The sequence below is a fragment of the Galeopterus variegatus genome, unplaced genomic scaffold, assembly GCF_000696425.1.
Source record: "Galeopterus variegatus unplaced genomic scaffold, G_variegatus-3.0.2 Scaffold2240, whole genome shotgun sequence".
Taxonomy (NCBI): Eukaryota; Metazoa; Chordata; class Mammalia; order Dermoptera; family Cynocephalidae; genus Galeopterus; species Galeopterus variegatus.
The window spans coordinates 142,166-164,054 of record NW_007728351.1 but is presented as its reverse complement, the minus strand read 5'-3'; the positions used below and the strand labels follow the sequence as shown (position 1 = coordinate 164,054).

Sequence of the window (21,889 nt, the reverse complement as noted above, 5' to 3'; positions counted from 1 at the left end):
TCAGAGCCCCATGCGGGAGCTTATACATCTGGACTGTATTGTCCTGCTTCCTGTGGAAATAACCTCATCCAAATCAGATGCAGCATTAGGGCTTGTATTAAGGGTTGATATAAGAAACAGCTCTGTGAAGAATGTCTGCCTAAGAAAATTGATGAGAAAAAAAATCCATTATGTCCTGACATCCCTTATGAAATGACCTGTGTGATGTAGTTTACGTAGTGACCAAGAAAATCCCAGTGTTGAAGAAAATCTCAGCATTGAACCCAGGGAGACTTTGTTTAGTTATTTTTTACTTGCTACCTTTTTTCACGTCATGAAAGCTGATAATGGATAGCATTTTCTTTTTTAACCTTTACTGCTAAAGCAAAGTTTTATGCTCAGTTACAATAGCTTTTCTTTCATTCCTTTTGTAATGGCTTTGTGGTTTTGTTTTATGGGTGTTCAAGATATTTAAAAATAGACACATTAGAAGTGTACTTGCGGTCACACATTCCAGCTGATGTGCAGCCGCTGTCGTCCACTGCGACAGCCGATGCATCATTCACCTCAGTCTCACGTTTGCAAACTGGATGGTTAGGTTTGTAACTTGTAGTACAGTCCTCATTGACATGAGAACAGATGCAAGAACTTTGAAGACCTTAGTCTGCAGTTTTCAGTGGAATTCCTCAGTGTGTGGCCTGAACGGTGCCCTTTCACACGGGCTCCGTCCCGGGCACCCCCACCAATGCCCACGAGTGCTGGGCCCTGAGTGAGGCAGCGACTGCAGTCATGAGATACCTGTCTCAATGAGGCCTCCCTCCCAGCAGGGGACAGACACCAAGCAAGGTGAATGTTCAGACATTCAGAGTCAGACAGGCAGTGCCAGGGGGTGGAGCAGGAGAGGCTGGGAGGTGGTGTTGACTGGGTGTGACTGTGCTGGGAGGAGACATGCAGGTGAAGGGCAGGGGTCTGGCTGGAGAGAGACCTGGTGGGCGGGCTGGACCAAGCGGGTGAGCCGGGAGGCAAGCCTGAGAGGGGTGCTGGGGGCGTCGGTGGTGCGCAGCCAGTGTAGGGGTGGTCAGCCGTGCTAGGGTGCTTGACTCAGGAGAAAGGTGGGAAACCTCTGGTGGGTTTTGAACAGATGAGGGACACAGTCAGACACGTGTTTTAATGTGGTCCCTCCAGCTGCCATTGCGAGTCATTGTGGGGCACGGCAAAGCAGGTGACCAGGAGGAGGCCATGTCTGAGTGGCACGAGCGAGAGAACCAGCAACAAAACCAGTGAAGGCTGCAGGCCGGCCTGAACGGCTGAGGTGGCATTGTCATAAGTTGAAATGGAAAGTCTGGGAGGAGCAGGCTGGTTTGGGGTGGGCACCAGGGGTTTGGGTTTACCATGTTGAAATTGAGACTAGAACCCCCAAGGGGAGATGTCAAGTAGGTGGTTTGCACAGGGACGTGGAATTCATGTGACAGGCTTGAGCTGAGAGGGTGAAGCCGTGCATCCCCAGGCTTCTGACGAGCTGCCCAAGTCAGTACCAGCGGGGCAGGGTCCCAGCCCAAGATCTGGCTATCCACGTCAGTGAGTGATGGGAGACCAACCGGAGGCCAAGGAGTGGTGGCTCAGCTGGCCGGGAGAGCCGAGCAGGCGCAGCATGGGATCCCTCGGGCCACAGCAGGTTGGTGGAGTGGATATGTGAAGATGTGACAGTGGGGGCTGGGAGGGACGTGAGGACAGGAGACGGAGGCCACGAGGACAGGCTGAGCAGACGGGGCCGGGCACACGGTGAGGGCGGGACGGTAGTGGACAGAAGCCAATGCTGAGGGCCAGGCAGGAGGCAGTGGAATTTTGGAGGGAGCAGAGAAGTAGAACATGGTGATCCTGGAGAAAAGAGAGTTCCTAGGGTGGGACAGGGTGGGGTGGGGCACACCTGAGGTGGGTGGGCCTGGAGAGGCAGTGCCTCTTTCTCTCCAGCTCTGCCATCTGCGTGGAGCCCGTTCCTTGCATGCTGAGAGGTGGAGTTAAGGCAGGGCTACAGAAGGGTCTCCAGTACTTATCAGGACGCAATGGAGTAGGCCTCTTCTGTGTGCTTGTTACTTTGTTTTAGAAAAAACTGTTTCAAGTAAACATGTGCTTATAGAAAACTCAGCAATTCAGAAAAATGGAGTAAATGGTAAAGTTGAGCTCTTGTCATGTGTGCTCACCTTCCTAGTGGGCACCCTTACGTTTGGTGCATTCCTGACTATCTTGTATGTGTTTACACATGCGTGCGCACATGCGAGGCACACAAAGATGTGTGACCACACATCCATGCAATTTTTATACTGCTCTGCCACTTTCCATTTATGTCCCTTTCTGTGTGTATTGTATTCTGGAGATTCTTCTGTTTATGTGATTAAATGGACCTCATACGTGTTAGTGATTTCATAGGCTTTACAGTGTGGAAGTGCCATTGATTATTTTACCATCCCCTACTATTGAGCATTTGGGTTGGTAGGGCCCTCTCTTTTTTTTTTTTTTCATGTGTGCCTGGAAGATACATCTTTTCACAGACTTAGTAGGGTTCTAACTAGTAATTGCAGTAAGAGACTTTATTGAACATTAGGCTTAGTCCAGCTGCTTTATTATATTAAGACTGGACTATACCCAGGACTTCTGAGAAATAGCAAATTTAATTTGCCAAAATGGCAACCGCATGTATCACTCTGTTCCAGTTTTCCTGGGCTTCTTGCCTTTGTTTTTTTCTATTGAAACCTTCACTGTTAGCAGAATTTTAAATGATTCTTTATCCTGGCAACAGAGTCATTTTGAGTAAACAACTTGGATGATGTGTGGTGTCCTCATTTGGAAGAGGTTAGGATTCAGGATTTCATGGTAAGTTTGGAGTAATCTCTTAAGCCATGCACAGAGCTTTCAGAAACCAGGAAAAAGCTTGAATCAGGCATTTTAAAACCGTTTCCACTCGCACCTTATGAGAGGAAGGTATTTAACCTGGAATCTGTACACCCAGGTCAATCTGTGAATGGGCTTCAGGGCATATCATTAGGTTAAGTCTGACTGCATGTGACGGACTCCAAAATATGTTGTTTTTAACCAGGTGGTTGGTTTTTCTCCTTTCTTATAAGGAAGTCCGAGGCAGACAGTGTGGGGACAGTGTGGCGGCTGCATAGATGCTGGTGACCTGGGCTCCTTCCATTCCAGCTCCTGTTTCATCCTCATTCCAGGCGTGAAGAAGTGCCAAGGCCACATGCCAGTTCTCTTTTGAGGTTTCCCGGAAGCTGCCACATACCATCTTTGTGCTTTTCTCTCATTGGCTAGAACATAGTCACGTGGCCACAGCTCTCTGCAAGAGAGGCTGGCAAGGGAAGTCTGTCTGGTGGCCATGTGCTCCGATAGACTAGGTCTCTTTACTGAGCTGCAGGAAGGACAGATACTGGGATAGGCAACCTGTTATCTCTGGTATTTGTGAAGCCTCTGAAACTTGGCAAGATTTTGTCCGTCTGTGCTTTTAGGTGGAAAAGGGCCTATTGTTTTTTTTTTTTTTTTTTTTAAATTAGATTCTGAAGCAATCTGTGACCCTAAGATTTTAAATTTACCAATACAAAGGTCAGTTGGGTGGTATTATCTAATTGACAATTATTGCTTTCATTAAGAAGTTCGATTTATCCCTTTAATAATCTTTGCTTTTGGTTTTTAATTTGGAAAAAAGAAGACATGACATACGTAGCTTTGATCTTCAAACTACCAGTTAATCTGCACTGAGAAGTCATCTTCAGCGGACACAGATTTAACATGACTACATAATTTTGTTCTTCTTTTTAAGCCTGACAGGTTGTCCTAAGTCAGTTTATGTAGGTTCTGCTTGATTTTAATTCCCTGGAGCTGTTCTGAAGGTTGAAAAAAATCCCAGTGTTGATCCTAGGCACTGGTGTTTGAAGACTATAACTGTACATAATTAAAGATGGAATTAAGACTTTCCCCCACAGTTTATACCTGTATATTTTCTTGTCTGATCATTTTTTTAAAGTGTGTGTGTGTGTGTGTGCGTGTTTTTAAAAAGGTGATAAATGCACATGATAAAAATACAAATATTATATAAGGGATAAAAGTGAAAAATAATTTCCTTTTCACCCCTTATGTCCCAGTTTATTGATAGTCTTGTATATGTCTTAACCCAGAAATATTCTGTACATGTCTAGCATATTTCTTTAAAAAAAAAACAAAAAAAAGCATGTTGTGCATATTTACAGTCATAGACTCCCATATCTGGGAATTGTTGTTTCTTAGAGGGATCGGCTTCTTTTCTTCTTGTGGTCATGTGGTGTTCTGCTGCTTGGCTATGCCCTGCTTTCATACATTCTTTTGCTGCTAAAACAGTGCCCTGGTTGTTTTGTTATGGCTTCTTTTGTAAGTAGATCTTTGTACAAATATGTGAATTTATGTGCTGGATGGATTCCAGTGTGGGGAATGGCCAGGGTGAGGGCTGTGGCCAGCTAGCATTTTGATAGTGCTTGCCTGTTGCTCTTCAAAGAGGTCGTACTAGTTTATGCCCCCGCCCAAAGTGCAAGAGCCCCTGTTTCCTGATGCTCTTCCAGAAAGTGTATCACACTTAGTGATTTTTGCCCATCTAATAGGTGAAAAATGGTGTCTTGTTTAAATTTGTATTTTAAAAATTACACAAGAGATTGCATATCTTTCCATATTTTGACTTATTTTTTCTGTGAATTCACTTTCATTTACTATGCTTATTTTTAAAATTAAGTTTACTGGTCTTTTTTCTATTGTTGTGAAAGAAGGAAATTAGGTCTTTGGCCTATGTGTATCAAGTATTCTTTTCCCAGTTTGTTCGAATTTTGCCTTTAAAAAACCCCCGTTTTTATTAAATATAACACAAATATAGAAAGTTGCATAAAATACAGTAGACTTTAATTACTTATTATAGAGTGGACACTACTGTGACAACTACAGATCAGGAGGTAACACATTTGCCAGCCATCCGTGGCCCTCCACAACACTTCCTCCTAAACATGGTCCTTCCTGGTTCCCTTAAGTGTAGCCAGTATCCTCACTGCTATGTTAAATCACTTACTTGTCTTTATAATTACCAAATTTACATTCCTTAACATGTAGTTTACTTTTGCCTGTATTTTTGTTTTTTATCGTTAAGTTTTTAAGCCTCCTTTAATTTTATGCATACTTCTGTGATCTCCCCCCACCTCCGTATAATTTATTTGTTGATTAAATAGAATGTTTTGTCTGTGGACTTTCCTAGTCTGGATTTTGATTTTGCTGTTTTTATTCCCTTGGTGTAGTTTAGCATGTTCTTCTGACCTCTATATTTCCTATAAATTGGTAATATTAGGATTCTAGAGGCTTAATTAGATTCAGCATTTCTGTTTGTTGGATGGATTTGTTTTGTAGGGGAGAGCCTCCCACATAGGTGGTGTAGAGGCAAATAATGTGTGCTTTTCTTTTGTGATGTTAATAGCCACCATTTCTCTGTGCCTAGATTCTTAATTCATCAGGAATTGCAAAATGATGACCGTCCCTTCTTCATTTCTTTGCTATCACTTCTATACAGAGAAACATTCCGTTGCTTATTATTTGGTTTTTCAGTGGTACTATCTATGTAGAAAAGCAGGATAAATGTGTGATTCTTTCTCTTTATTACCATTTTTTTTAAAATTAAAGACTTCGTTCCCTAGCACCCTCCAAAAGTGACTAGTTGTGTGTGTGTGTGTGTGTGTGTGTGTGTGTGTGTGTGTGTATCATTATGAACTCATGAATTTAAAAATATTTCTCTTTCAACCCATTGAAGTTGTTATCCTAGTTGATATTCTTTTTTTTGTCTTTGGCCAGGAGAAGCTTCTTCAAGTTGGCTCCCAAGTCCTTTTGATACAACCCTAATGTCTTTTATAGCTTTTTTACATCTGGCATAATGAGATGCTCTAGGCTTATCTTGCATATGAGTATTTCTTGCTTGAGATCTGGAATCAGCCATTTCTCCAAGAGGCCCTCATTTCTTTTGGTGAGAAGTGGTATTTCATTCCCACAGTGTGTGGGCTGTAGGATGCTCATTGCTACTGGGTTGATCTTTGCATCTGTATTTTTAGTGGACAGAGCTAGAGTGTATATATAAATACACACATGTGCACACACACACACTCAAGTTCATACTTTCAATTCAAACCCATGACTTCGAGGTGTTTATTTGACCTCTTGTTTGGTTTTTTTTCCTTTCCTACTTTGTAAGACGATTGGCTGTCCTGTCTCATCTCTGTATCTGCTTTTCCTTGTCCTCAAGGACATCAGGAATGATAGAATTGGAATATCCTGTAAGTACTCATTTACACACAAGATGTTCTCAGAAGGGACCTCCAACACTACCCGCAATATGATTCTAAAAATCGTTAAAATTTATTTTGTATGTGTTCTCCCAATTTTTCTCTCCATTTTAAACAGTTAAATTTTATCTACATTGTTAGAGCATGTAGCCATTGCATACTATCTCCTTTCTGTTCTTCATTTAGTCTTAGTTCTATGTGTAAATGTAGATGATCATCACCAACCATGTTTTATGTCATATCTTCAAGTGATTTTGGTTTTCTGAAGCTTGTTTTCTAGCAGATTCTTTAGGAAGGATTTATGGAATACTGTTCTCTGAGTACTGTATGTTGATAAAAGTTTGCTGCCTGTGTACTTGAAAGTAATTTTGTTTGGCATAAAATTCTTGGCTTAATTTTATTTTATTTTTTCTTTGAGTATCTTAAATATATTCATTCATTTTCTTTTGTTGTAGGTTGATAATCTAATTTTCTTTTCATTGTAAGTCACCTAGTGTTTTGCCTGGGTATCTTAAAGAACTTTTTTTCTTTAAATAGTATTTTTTATTAGGATGTAATATGGTGTTGGTTGTTCTGTTTTTTGTTTTGTTTCATTTTGTTTTTTTCCCCTTAAGTTTCTGGTGTACACTTTCAATAAGCAGTTTCAAACACCCCCTGACACCCTTCTTTCTGGAGAATTTTCTTGAATTAACTTCTTTTTTTTTAAAAAAAAAAAAAAAAAGATGACCAGTAAGGGGATCTTAACCCTTGACTTGGTGTTGTCAGCACCACACTCACCCAGTGAGCAAACCGGCCATCCCTATATGGGATCCGAACCCGTGGCCTTGGTGTTATCAGCACTGCACTCTCCCGAGTGAGCCATGGGCCGGCCCTTGAATTAATTTCTTAGTGTTCCATTTTCTTCTTTAAGAGTCTTCTGTCACACATCTGTTGGATCTTCTTTGCCTGTCTTCTGTGCTGCTTTTTCTTGAGTTCTTTTCATCTCTTTTATTATTTGAGTTTTTTTCATTTTGTTTTTCTTTAGGCACCATCTGTTGTGTTTATTTGCTCTTAGTTTCCTTCTAATTTAATCTTTATTTCTGAAATCATTTTTCTTTTCTTTCCTTCTTTCTTTCTTTTTTTTTTTTTATCAGCTGGTTGGTACGGGGGTCTGAACCATTGATCTTGGTGTTATAACATTGTGCTCTAATCAACTGGGCTAACTGGCCAGCCCCTTATTTCTCATATTTTCTGAGTTCTATTATCTCATTTCTGAGTTTTTCTAATGCTAGTTTGTGGTTAATGATATCTTATATCTTATCTTTGATATATTTCAAGTTGTTTTAAAATATTAAGATTTAGTTGTCATCTCTTTGGGGACTATCTTTCTGTCATGCTTTCATTGTTGTAGTGATGTTATGTTGCTCTTTATTCTCTTTTAAAATATATTACCTTTGGGCTGGCCCCGTGGCGCACTCGGGAGAGTGTGGCGTGCAGCAGCGCTCCCGCCGCAGGTTCGGTGCGCTCACTGGCTGAGCGCGGTGCGGGTGACACCAAGCCAAGGGTTGCGATCCCCTTACTGGTCACAAAAAAGACAAAAAAAAATATATATATATATATATATAAATCTTTGCATGAGATTCAACCTCATTATTTTCTGTTGCTCATTTTTATGTGAATTTAATTTTCCTGAATGTTTAGAAGAGAGGTTGATTTAGAATAGTTTTTCTAATTTCAGTGTTCTGGGGCTCTATCTTATGTTGTTTTTAGGAAGTGTTAAAAAATATATCAGCTTGGGCCGGCCTGGTGGCGCACTGGATAGTGCGCCGCTTGGGAAGCGCGGCGGCGCTCCCGCCCGAGGGTTCGGATCCCACGTACGGACCGGTTCCCGCTCACTGGCTGAGCGAGGCGCGGGAGCAACACCAAGGGTTGCGATCCCATTGCCGGTCCCCGGTCCGGTACGGGGGCAACACTGAGGGTTGCGATCCGTTGCCGGACACGGAAAAAGACAAAAGGCAAAAAAAAAAAAAAAAAAAAAAATATATCAGCTCATTTTCTGAGCTCTCCTGGCTCTATTCTTCTCTCAAACCTTTAATCGGCTTTCATTTTCCTTGGTCTCTATTTCCATGTCCTGTACAATTTGTTTTCTACTCCCAATCACTTCTTTTCAGTGTATTTGTACAATTAATTTGCAGGGTTGCTGGGGACCAGAATGTCCAGGCCTTTGGGCACTACCGTGGGTCCCTGTGCACCTGTCTCCTGAGGCCTGTGCTCAACCTCCTGGCTGCTCAGCTCTGCTTCCTCCTTCATGTACACCTACACCATGATAACCCCATAGTTTCCAGGGGTTTGTCCCCATTTGCTCATATTTGGGGGTACATTAGGAATACCTTATCACCTAGTTGTGTTGTAAATGTTGACCTGGATATTGGTTTTGCTGTCCTAGTAGCTCTGTGTGTTTTTATGAAGGGATTTGAGGAGAGTAAACATCTTTGTCACTGTCATATTTACTGAGTCAGACTTTTAAATGGCTCAGTCTTTGTACCTCTGAGGTCCTTTTTTTCTCTTCTCACTTGTCGTCAGCTCTGCTCTTTGTTAAGGGCAATTGATGTTTTCTCAATTCATCCAGTCTTGTGTAAGTCATAAAGTAGAAGCAACAATACCTTTAGCATTTTGTCAATCATATATTTGATCGTACATTTACATGAGAATGTTGTGTTTACTCTACAAAGGAAGATCTAATGCTGAGCACTCAGCTCCCCCTTCCAGAAATTGTTGTCTTTAAGAAATTCTGGAGCTGCTGCCTTTTAAACTGTAGAACTTAACTGTGGATAAAGGAGAGGAGGAACCACATTATTTATAGTATTTGCGAACAGGTGTGAAGCCTGCTAATTTAATTTTATGCTTGTTGGAACTTATCCGTAACAGGAATTGTCAGGAGACTCATAGTTGAAACTGTATGATCTGAAAATTCCACTTTTTCTTTTGCCAGTAAGTAGGCACTTACTGAAGAAAGGAGCTGTGCCATGTAGAGCCAGGTGCATGGTTTATTTCCCCAAGGAGTGTGTAGTGGAGTTCGGGAAAGACAAATAAATAATTTATTTTATAACATTTATTTATTTTAAAAAAATATATAATATGATAAAAATATTACCATGACATGATTCCTGAATTCTCCAGGCCATCCTATTTTCAAGTACTATATTTAGATCCATACGCTGATAGACCATAGTTTGAGTGACACCGCTTCAGTTTTATTTTGGAAAATAGGGTCTCTCAGGGCCTAATCAAAGCATCACAGGAGCTGGAGGAAAGTCACTGATTCTATTCCAGACACTGCGCTAGGCTCAGGACGGCCCCTGAGCCGGGTGGCGCAGCAGCAGACAGGACAGAGGGTTCTCCCGTGGCCATGGTGGCGGGATGGTGCTGCAGTTCAGTTCTGAGCTGGAAAGTGGAAGTGGAGCAAGATAGAGGAGCTGCTGCTCTGCATGGCTGGTGAGGGTGGGTGGTTTGTGTGGCGGAAGGGGAACGTGGGGAAGTCAGGTCAGCCTGGGAGAAATTTGAGAGGTGGTACAGTGTGTCACCGTGGAGACCCGTGGTGGGAGGTGGCTGGGATGCTGGCTTTTTGGGATGTGGTGAGCATAGCTGGGGCTCAGACCCCCTGGGGAGCAGGTGACAACAGGATGTTTGCTGTAGGTGGTTGGGCTGCTGGAGACTTTCTGCTTGGGGACGATGTTTCCAAGCCTTGTTTCAGTAAGTCGACTTTGGAAGTGGTGTGAGGAATGGACTGGAAAAGTGAGAGGCTATCAGGTAGGGGCAGGTCCAGTGGTTAAGGAAAGAGGCAGCTAGGAATGTCTTTGAAGTGTTGCTCAGTTCTCAAGGAACACTGACCTTTTGGTGGTTTGGGACAGGAAGAACCCTATATTAAAAAAACCACAGATATTTACGTCCTCTTGAATACACAGGGTTAGTAGTTTTCATCATTTCACACGTCACGAGAGCTAATTTTCCTCTCCTCTGTTTTCACTTTTGTTTTGTAGGTGACAGAAGCCCAGTCTCGCTGTGAACTGGATTCCTGCTGGTTGACCGGCCACTCTTTCCTGGTTCTGGATGATGTCAGAACACGACCTGACAGATGTGGTTCAGATTGCAGTGGAAGACCTGAGTCCTGACCACCCAGGTACAGAGCTGTGGGACAGTAGGTGAAGCATTATTCTCTTTATTCTTTGCAAACCAAAGCCACTCTGATGTTTTTTTCCTTTAGATTAAGCAGGAGAAAAAGGGACGCAGGCTCTGTGTGAAAAATCCAAATCGTAGGGAGTGTAAACATGGTCAGCCCCTTCCCACTCCCCCTGCCCCAGCCCAAGTCCCCTCCCAGGTGCATGGCCTTCAGCACCTTCCCTGGAGCGCTGCTCCCTGCACCTGCACCACCGTGGCCCGCAGCTGCGGTTGCTCCACGCGCTCCTCCTCGCAGCTTCTGCCTTGTGAAACTTAGCACCATAGCACGTCGCGGGCGTCATAGCATGTTGGCGTGTACAAAGCACCTCATCTTCTGAACAGCTAGCTACACAGTGCCCATTTACACGTGCACTTTAATGTATTGAACCCTTCCCTTTGGATGGCCACTGACATTTCTGCATTGTTTTTCCTTCATATACAACCCTGTAGGAAAAGTCCTTGTACGTGTGTCTTGGCAGGTATTTTTGTAGGGTGAGTTCACAGAAGTGGAATTGCTGTGTGTGCTTAAAGTTTTGAAAAGACAGATTTTCTAGAAATGTTTTATTAATTTATCTTTTCACCAACTGTGCCTCAGAACAACTTTTTCTCTACACTTTTGCTAAGGCTGGTAATTTTTCTTAATGACATTAAGGCACACATCCAAACTTTGATTTATTCTTTTGTTTTTTTGGCAGCTGGCCCTTATGGGGATCCAAACCCTTGACCTTGGTGTTACAAGGCTGTGCTCTAACCAACTGAGCTAACTGGCCAGCCCACAAATCTGCTTTGAAACCTTAAATAAATATTTGTTTTAAGGAGACCCTTTAGAAATGAAACCCTAAATTTCACAAACTTCATTTCTGAAAACAGTTTGTTTATGCTTTTTACTTTGAAAAGATTTCCTCTTTTTTTCGCCTTAAAGTTTTATGTGTTTTCTAGTTCTGTTGAGGTTGAAGTGACAAATGCACACAGTTAAGTCACTGAGCGCTTTGGTTGTCTGGTCATCCTTTCAGTAAAGTTAGAATGAAGATGCTGACAATGCTGACAGCTTTTCCCCCTCAGAAAAGACAATTTTTAGAAATTTCCTAAGTAAGTATGATGTCTTATTTCTGTGATCTATTTGGTATGTTTTAATTGAAAAACTACATTTGGAAATGAGTTATGGTATGGAAGGGGAATTAAATGTGCAGTCATAAATATGAAGACTGTTTTAGAAATGCTATTCTTTAGTCAGGTTTGCTTCTGATTTGTTTATAAGATGCACTAGCACTGCATATAACAGTTTTAAAAATATCTATTCGTATTTTGGTAGGTGAATGATAATTTCTTTATAAAACACACACTGCAATGTTATAAAAGAAAAATGTTCCAGTTACATAAATTTTGAGCAGTTTTAGAACTATTAAAATTTTGACAGTCTACTTCCTCAATAAATTCTGTCTTTGTAGACAATAGTCCAAAAAAGGATTAGAGAAATCATTTCTAATCTTGATTTTGTTTCATCTCTGCTCCTTAAATTATTGGCAACTACAGTTTCTTATTTATTAAAAACCTCTGTACAGAGCTCTTTGAGGCCTCCCCAGGCACAAAGCTTGCAATCTCTGACCCAAAAGAACATGCACACACCCAGCAAACTCCATGGTGCATCACACACGTTTGCATCCATCGTGGGTTTAAGATTAATATTTTCTCCTCAAATGTAAAATATTAATCTTACAGAATTTAAAAGTATAGTCAAGAAAGCAGAAGAAATAAAAATTTTCCATGATACTAGCAATATGGCTGCTTTTAAATTGTCGGCACGGATGTCCTTCCAGTTTTTTCTTGTTTCCATTTGAAGCAAAGATTTTTAGGTTTTTCTGATTTGCGCATACTGACCATGTGGTTGTACTTACTCTACCTGTTGGAACCTACGAAAGATTGTGCCTCTCAGTGGTTGTGATGGCTTTACAGTGAACAGGGCGTTCTTTTGTCTAATTCTAAAAGCAATGCATACGAAATTATAGAAAGCAATGTGTACAAAAGGTGGCAGAGTACAAGGAAGAAAATAAAGGTCACTGGCAGCCCCACCCCCTGTGAAACGCTGCTGCTTGGCCCCTGTGTGCGCATTAATCTTCTCCCAGGGGTGCGTGGTCACTGGCAGCCCCACTCCCTGTGTAGCACTGCTGCTCGGGCCCAGTGTGCATGTCCATCTTCTCCCAGGGGCGTGTGGTCACTGGTAGCCCACTCCCTGTGCAGCGCTGCTGCTTGACCACCGTGTGTGTCCGTCTTCTCCCGGGGGCACGTCTCTTTGCGCACCACCTTGCCATGCTTCGCTCACGGCCCTGGGAGCCTCGTGTTGCATGCGCTCTTCTTTTCCACAGTGATAAACTGGTGTGTAACCCCAGTCAAGTCACTTAACCTCTCTGGACTTTTCAGCAAATTAGAAGGTTAGAGTGATGATTACTGGGGTCTCTCTCTGTTCTTCCAGTCCCGATATAGTCACCAGTTTCCAGTGAGAGTAGACAGCCTTTGACTGAGGTCCTGAGAACCTTTGACTGACCACAGGCACCTGCAGGCATGGAGTTTCCCATTTTAATTTGATTAGATGGGAATTCACCTGGAAAGGTTTAGGCGAATGTGGCTGCCCTGGATAAGCACTGTGCTTCCTCCGGGTGCTGGTCGCTGGGTTTAGATGACTTACCTCTGGGCAGATCAAACTTCACTGCTGTTGCCTAGGATCTGTGCGAGGTTCCTGTCAGAACAGTGGGACTATTCAGTGCCTTCAAATTTTAGTTTTGAGATGACTCATCTAGTATGTACAGGCCTAAAGGCATTGACACTCTTCTTTTCTTCTCTATTAAGCTCTTATTTGGGATCTCTGTGTGTGTGTGTGTGTGTGTGTGTGTGTGTGTGTGTGTGTGTGTATAACACATCTAAGTACAGTTGTTTTGATCGAGGTGGGGGCAGGGACCACCAAGCTGTGTACTTGGTTTTCTTCTTGGGCTTGCCCCGCCAGCCCTCCTTCTGCAGAGGGAGCATCTGAATGCCAGCCAGATGTGCTTTGCCCACATTTGTGGGCAGCCTTGAGTCGGTAGCTGGGGAGGAGTGCTCTGTTCTGGGGGTGGGCACTGTGACCTTATTGGTATTCCAGTGTGAACAGGTGTGAGTTCTGGTTCTTTCAGGAACGGCCAACTAAGCAAAGTGGCATTTGAATGGGGCTGAACAGAGGGTGGATATGTTTCCCTAGTGAAGGTGGTTGGGCAATTGGTGGTTTGGGAAGAGGGGCTATGTGGTCAGTCAGCACTGTCAGGTGTCATCTGGCTGTTGTGAACCAGCTCATTGCTCTTGACTGCAGTGTGGGATGCACTTGAAAGTGGAGAAATGGTGTACCAAAGTGTGCGTGTACCATAGGTTATTCCCTGTTGGCGAACATTCTCATTTCTCAGTTTTTTCTACCAAAAGTCCTGTAGTAAACATGCTCATGTGTATGCATATATACGTAAATAATATATATGTTGCCTATGTATACATATATAATATACATTCTTATATACAGGCACTCATTTCTGTTAGAATAGATTCACAGACTGGTATTACTTTTAAAAAGCGAGTTAAAGCTATTAACCTGGAGGGCTGTCCATATTCTATTGCTATGTGAACAGAAAAGAAGCAGAAAAATCTACTGATGGGATAGTCTTGCCCCCCATGTGTAAGTCCCATGTTTATCTCCATGTGTGAGCTTGTGAAAGAGGTAGAAGAGACACACCAGACAGTTCACATTTGTTATTTCAGGCAAGGAGATGAGAAAGAAAAAAATACTGTAGTGGGATGAAAAAATACTCATAGCATAATGTTTAATAAAAAAATGTTGACTATAAAATTCTGTCTATAATTACAAATATGTAAATTTTTAAAGATTGACCATTGTGGGCAAATAGAAATGTGATTTGCCCAGAGGAGGTGATTGTGGACAACTTTGGTCTTTGGTTTTGTGGTTGTCTTTAATATTGCTTTTGTAGTCACCTTCGGATGGTAGGAGGGGTTGGGATCACATGGTAGCAGGCCATGTGCCAGGCTGAGTGCTCATCCTCAAGGAGGCTATGAGGCTAAGCCAAAAGGTACTGGTAGGGAGGACCTGATCTCAGCACACTGTAGGGGGAGGGATGGTTTTCTGTGTAACTTAGAGTGTTAGGCTTGAGACTGTTTAGATTATCAACACCTAGGAAAGTGTAAATTCAGAGAGTGGTTTTGATTTTGAAGTGAGGTAGCCAACAGACAAGACTCTGTTTTAAAGTTGGGGAGACACCATTATTGTTGATTAGGTTTTATTGTGCTAAACTTCAAATAGGGTAGCTCCACAGAGCACTGAATGAGAAGCCTGCAGTTTTGGTGTTAGGATTGACTCAGTAGCGCATTAGGGAAATAATTTATCCAGTATCTCAGGTTTTTTTGGGATTAAGAAGGGTTTCTGTTTTCTGCCTGGCTGAGAATTTTAAGTTTAAAGGTAGAATAGGTAAAATATGAAATAGGTTATGCCATTTCTCATTTAACCTTAAAGTGTCAGTACTGTTTACTATCTTAATGTGAGAAGAATTCTATACAAATTCTCATGTTGAAGTTTAAGTTTTTGTCTCTGTCATTGATTTTCAGTTGTTTTGGAGAATCATGTAGTGACAGATGAAGATGAACCTGCTTTGAAACGTCAGCGACTAGAAATCAATTGCCAGGATCCTTCTATAAAGGTAAAAATATTGACGTATTTTATTATGTATAGTATATCTTAGTTTTCTAGGGCTGCTTTAACAAATTACCATAAATGGGGTGGCTTAAAACAACAGAAATTTATTCTCTCACAGTTCTGCAGGCCAGAAGTCCTAAATCAAGTTGCGGTCAGGGCCATGCTCTCTCTGAAGGCTTTAAGGGGAGGATCCTTTCTTGTCTTTTCCAGATCCTTGTAGCTCAAAGTGTTCCTTGGCTTGTGGCCACGCCATTCTAGTCTCTGTCTCCCTTTTCATGTGCTTTTACTTATGTGTTTGTGTCTGTTTACCCTTTTCTTCTAAGGACTTGTGATTGGATTTAGGGCCTGCCTTAATCCAAGGTGGTCTTGTTGATTTAATTACATCTGCAAAGACCCTTTTTCCAAATAAGGTCACATTTATAGGTTCTGGGCGTTAGGATGTGTATATATCACTTTTGGGAATCACCATTCAGCCCACTATGTAAAAGCATAAAGCCATTTTTCCCTTTGAAGGGTACGGAGAACACTCCTTGTTTAGATTGACATTGCTGCCAAATGAGGCCTTTTCCTGCAGATCCATGGGCCTATCTTAGATGGAAGGAAAGTGAGCAGTTACTGTGACTGTACTTTCCACTAGTGGTGGGTTATTTCTGTGCCTGTCATTAAGTCACAGGTCCAATGTGTGCAGAGTCATGGAGGTAAATACAGCACATGTGAGAAGTTTATGAGCTATAAATAAAAATTCACTTTTGATATAATTCCTCTATACAGAGCGTTTATTTAGAAATATTCAATTCATTCTGTTAACAGGAGGAGCAGTGGAACTGAAACGTGTGCGGGTGAATTAAGAATATATTTTCATTAGATTTCTATTTCAGACCAATAGAAAGTACTTACCGAAGTACTACTGTATTATCATATTTTAAAATAAAATGTAATTATAATTTCGTTACAAAAGACACATCCCTGTAATCCACACAGGAATGAGTGAGTGAAGTAGGCTCTGCTTGGCTTTTGCCACCACTGTGCGTTAGGTCAGGCTGCGGCTGGAGCGCTGCACACGTGGACAGCGTTTGAAAACATTTGCCTACCAAATTGCCAAGAGCTCAGCAATGAGTAGAGCTGAGTGGTTTATGGTTCATATCACTTGTATATAAAAGACTAATTAAGGGCCGGCCCGGTGGCGCACTGCTACAGTGAGCCGCTTGGGAAGCGCGGCGGCACTCCCGCCGAGGGTTCGGATCCCACTTGCAGACCGGCGGCTCACTGGCTGAGCGAGGAGCGGGGGCAACACCGAGGGTTGCGATCCCGTTGCCGGTCCCGGTCCGGTACGGGCGCGACACTGAGGGTTGCGATCCGTTGCCAGTCACGAAAAAAGACAAAAAAAAAAAAAAAAGACTAATTAAAAATCCTATTCCTCACTCTTCCTTCTTCATTATTAATTAGTTTAGTAAGTTGTTTAATTAGTATATAACAGTGATTTTCACCCAAACCCCAGGCAGAATCATTTCTAATTCAGAATTAAAACAATATGGTTTTACTGTATTTAAAGAATTTGGGAGCCAAACATTTGATGTCCTCAAACTATTAAGAATTGCGTGGTTTTCAGTGGTCTTATCTCAAGACTCCAGCCGTAGATGGCGGCTTCTCATGATGGCGCACGTTCAGTCGTACTGTTGGCTTTCCCCTTTCGTAGATCAGAGGAAATGTGGGTCCACCTAACACTCGGTGCTTGTTTCCTGACATACTGCTCAGTGTCGTCTTCTGATGGAGAGTAGCCAGCCGAGGGGGGTGAATTAAGATTGGTTTCTGTAGCCCTTTCCCATGTACTGTAGCACTATCATAAGGATTCTTGTTGGGGATGTGAGGACCTGAGACTGTAGTGGGTCATCTGGATACCATGTGGATTTTCTTACCACATTGCTGCCCCTCACTGCCATGTATACCAGGAAATTAGGCAAATGCATTTAAAATTCTTCAGGAGATAAGCTTGGTCTGCTGAAAGTGCAATGAAGAAGAGGGATTCACTTTCTTTTTCACCCAGGATTTGATGCCAGCTACATGATGTGACAGATGATAGTGCCATAAGTCTGATATTCTGCAGATTCCCTTCAGATCAGAGAGGAGAGTGGCCATAGCCAGAGCTGTAGGTCAGCCGCATTAAGAGGCAAAGCCCTTACTGGCAGACAGGCCGCCTTCTGCTCTCCCATGCCCTGAGGGCTGCGCCAGCTCTCATCAGCTCTGTGTGCCCCCTCTGCACTACTGGGCCCTCTCCTTCCTCTGGTGTGTCACTGTGGGTGCTTTTCTCTAAGTCAAGGGCAGAAAAGGAGAGGGAAAAGATGAAACACACATTCTTCATTATTTTCAGATACCGACTCTCAAGTCAGATGTCAGCCTTACTACTAAGCAGGAATAGTGGGTGCTTTACTAACTTCCTACTAAATAGCACCCAAGTCCTTCTGTCAGCAGAAGAGACCTGGTTTAGGATAGCTCCTTTGCACGGTGGAATTTCTACATGATTAATATGTTTCTTTGTGTGTTCCTGGTGACACTTGGCAGGAATGACAGTCGTGGGAAGTGAGGTGCTTTACTGTCTGGTTTGTGTACTTGATCTTTTTCTTGGGTTTGGAGTTGTGCATACCACTGCTTGCTTTGAGTGCTTGGAGTTAGGAATTGGGACTAGACCCAGCAAGAATAGTCAAATGTGAAGCTACTCTTTTTGCTGACACTAGATGGCAAACTTGCAGTTTTAGAAACTCCATGAGAACCTCATTACCAAATTTCAAAACCAGGGCATATGTGTGATCTCATCATCTTTTCAGGGCAGTTGGGTATGATGTGGACGTGCACTCCAGTGGTTTTTTTTTTTTTTTTTTTTTTTTTTTAAGATGACCGGTAAGGGGATCTTAACCCTTGACTTGGTGTTGTCAGCACCACGCTCAGCCAGTGAGCGAACCGGCCATCCCTATATGGGATCCGAACCCGGGGCCTTGGTGTTATCAGCACCGCACTCTCCCGAGTGAGCCACGGGCCGGCCCTCCAGTGGTTTTTAGGCTATTTTGATGTTAGGTGTAATCTGTTTTTATTGTTAGAAAGACTTAACTAGTTTTATGTGTAAATTTACTGTTGATTAAAATGATCGGAGACGCGAAGGAAGACAGCAGACGAGATGCAGGTGAAGAGCGGGAGCCACTGCTCTCTCAGGCAAGTAGCCCCGACCCAACCGCTGTTACAGCTTTTATTACATTTAGCAAGCTTGTGCATGCAAGATAAGCATTAATGCATAAATTCTGTTATACTTTTCTCAAGAGCAGAAGGCCGTTACCTCCCTTCTCAAGCACTTGGTTATCTGTAATGCGCCTCCTGGGAACATCCCAAGAAAGTGTTCTCACAACTTCAAACGTTCTCAAGGATTGCTTGCAATCCTTGATATTTCTTGGTTGTTAACTCGTATGCGAGTTCACCAAGTGAACACGTCGTTGGGTGCTGACCACAGAAGTCCGTTAACCATTTCCTTCAATTTACTGATAAATATAACAACACATTAAAGAATACATGCGTTTTTTATTATATGGGCGTAAGTGTAACTGAGAATCGCGGCCACGCACTGAGTCGAGGCCGTGATGAAGCAGATTCATCTAAACACAGACGGTCGCGCTTGTTTACTCAAGGGCTTCTGGCTCATGGCTACAGAGCGAGTCACAGCATGGAGCTGTTCTGTGGGAAGAGGTACAGTTCAAATTAGGAAATAGCCATTTGTGTTCTTTGGAATTGTCTCCTCGAAGTTCCAGATATCCTTTCTAAAGTTTTTCTTCTTTTCACTTCCAGTCGTTCCTGTATTCCATTAACCAGACAATATGCTTACGGCTGGATAGCATTGAGGCCAAGCTGCAGGCTCTAGAGGCTACTTGCAAATCATTAGAAGAAAAGCTGGATCTGGTCACAAACAAACAGCACAGTCCCATCCAAGTTCCCATGGTGGCGGGCTCCCCTCTCGGTGCGACCCAGACGTGCAACAAAGTGCGATGGTAAGAGCAGACCAGAGGCACGCGGCTTCTCAGTGTCACTGGGGAAAAGTGTCTCACATCCCCGCTCACCAGCTCAGTTGCTGGATCTGCTGCAGACACGAGGATCCTGCCTTGGTAGTTTCATGCACTGATTCCAGTCAGACCGAAACTAAACACACGCTGTCCTGCTAGAGCGACTGAAGTCATTCCCACACTTTCTGACATAAAGCAGACTGACGTGTCTTTTCTTTGAAACTAGCCCACCAAGTCTTTGAAGGTGCGCATCTGTTTCCTTTTTCCTGCTCCATCTGGCTGGTCTTTAGGTGTTTTTCTTCATAGGTGGTGTTTATAAATCTCACTTGAGTATGTCCAACTTCCCATTCAAGGCTGTAGTTTTTGTTGTTCCTATTTTTAAAAAAAATATTTAGAGCTTAATCCTAGAGAGATATATAGTAATTTATGTACTGTTTGAATTGAAACTTTATGAATACTTAGCTTGGAAAGATGTCTTAGAAAGTCTCTGGCCTGCTAATGTATGTTAGTCCAAGGCATTGTATCAGATACTTTAGCTCATGAGCTAAATCTCAGGCTCCAGGCGGCAGTTACTATCGGTCCTATGGGCATTTTTATCCTTTCCCACACTGGCTAAAAAAAATAAAGTCATATTTGTGGCAGTCTCTTGGTGAGAGCTTGAAGCCCTTTTACTAAGGGCTATTCTCTTTAGGTTCTATGAACCAAGTGCAGCCTCTTGCCCTGGTTTTCTGTGAGGGTGATGAGATGGTGGTGGGCAAGGGGGCACAGCAAGCCTAGAGGGACTACAGTGGCCTTGCTGCTGACATCTGCTGGGTGCCACCCTCTCTTTGTGCACTCGCGGCAAGAGCAGTGTTAAGTGCTTTGTGGACTTTACAGGTGAATGTGGGAAGGGAGGGGAGGGGTTCCTTTGCTAGTTGGTTTTTGGATGCTCACAAACATGTCCCAGTATCAAGGTGACCACTGTCCTGGTTTGTCTGGGATAGCTCCGGATAATACCTGCTGTGCTGTTGTGATTTATAAGGCCGCTTCTAATTCTCATAACTGCCCTGGTGTGTTTGAAACCCTACTTGGGCCCTACCCCTGATCTCCACATGGTGGTGGTAGAATCTGGCATCTCAGTTCAGAGAGGGGAGGTGGGCATTGTCATGCATCACTCAGAGATGAGGCCTTTATGCTGAGTTTATCCTGTGCTGTGAAAGGTCACCAGTGTGTTTTCTGCCAGTAGTATAATTTTTTTCTAGATTCATACAATAGTTGAATTCCTGGAAAATTCAAGTTATATTAAAACTATGCAAAAATATTTCACGTATAAATTTTTTTTTTTTTTTTCCCTTTTTTCATGTCCGGCAACGGATCGCAACCCTTGGTGTCGCGCCTGTACCGGACCGGGGCTGGCAACGGAATCGCAACCCTCGGTGTTGCGCCCGCACCTCGCTCAGCCAGTGAGCGGGAACCGGTCTGTATGTGGGATCCGAACCCTCGGCGGGAGCGCCGCCACACTCCCAAGTGGTGCACTGTAGCAGTGCGCCACCGGGCCGGCCCCACGTATAAATGTTGTATGGAGTAAGACTCTGGGTTCAGAGAGTTAAAAGCATGTTTTTCACTCGTATGGTGTTTGGGACACTTGAAATTTGTGCGGGAGTATTTTTTGTTAGGTGAGGGTGTTTTATGCATTGGAGGGCGTCTCAGCCTCCTTGTCCTGTACCCACTCAATTCCGACATCTTAATCATGTCAACCGTGTGTCCCATTGGACTTCACAGCACCCCTGGGCACCTCTATTGAGAACCGCTGTTCCACAGGATACAGCAGAAGGATGAACAACACCTTTCCTGCCCCCAGAACTTTGCACATTCTGAGAATGGCTGCCTTGTCACTTCTGTACTTGTGATTGGAGCAGGTCATCTTTAGAAGTTAGGGAAAGTGTTGACAAAATTGGTTCATTTAGATTCCACAATGGATAATTTGTGATGGTTTCATCAGGGTTGGGTGGGAGAATTTACTGTGGATGAAGAAGAGTTTAAGAGACTGACAGTGTGATTTCAGTTATGGTTTGGGCCTGGAAAATGCCTTATTTGGGAGGAGCTTCGGCCTTTGGGTGTCACTGTTCGTTACCCTGGCCTGATACTGTTGGGGTGGCCTTAGCCGAGTCATACCATTGTTTTCAGTCTCAGTTTCCAGTTTCTTTGTCTTTAAAAGAAGATGGGAAGATAGCTTAGGTCTGCTCTTAGAGCTGCTTAGCGTCGGGATTCTCCCGCCATTCGATGATGACAGCACTGCGCTCACTAAAGCAGGGGCTGGCGAGAGAGAGGCTGGCACCACTGATGCTGAGCCTGTATCTCCTGATGGCTGTGCATGTTCCTCTGAGTTTTGAGTTATCCAGTGATAGATCTGCTCACTCAGAGGCATTTCCAGGCTGCAGGGAGCCACCGTCCTTATTACTGCCTTCGGTGATTGTGGGGCTAGTGGGACGACATGATTAGTAACTCTTATGGTCAGAAATTTCACTATGTTTCCCTCATACAGGGGAAAGATTTTGTCATGTAGAGACCTGCCATGGTTTTCTGTGTGTATCTCTGTGTGTATATTTGGTAAAATCAAAGTTTTCTAATAC

The 21,889-nt window shown here is 43.2% G+C and overlaps 1 protein-coding gene across 6 annotated transcripts in view; it reads left to right on the top strand.

Moving 5' to 3' along the window:
* Positions 1-10,344: 10,344 nt before the first annotated feature.
* The window catches only part of BANP (BTG3 associated nuclear protein), a 104,629-nt gene continuing 93,084 nt past the window's right edge, over positions 10,345-21,889 (top strand). For 4 of the 6 annotated variants that reach the window (XM_008581049.1, XM_008581048.1, XM_008581047.1 and 1 more), the window contains exons 1-3: positions 10,345-10,479; positions 15,150-15,241; positions 19,066-19,265. In XM_008581049.1, the coding sequence (XP_008579271.1) occupies positions 10,410-10,479; positions 15,150-15,241; positions 19,066-19,265 (362 nt within the window). In that variant the 5' untranslated portion in view covers positions 10,345-10,409. Of the gene's footprint in view, positions 10,498-15,149; positions 15,242-19,065; positions 19,266-21,889 lie in introns of all 6 variants that reach the window. The other 2 variants (XM_008581045.1, XM_008581044.1) reach the window with 1 other exon arrangement.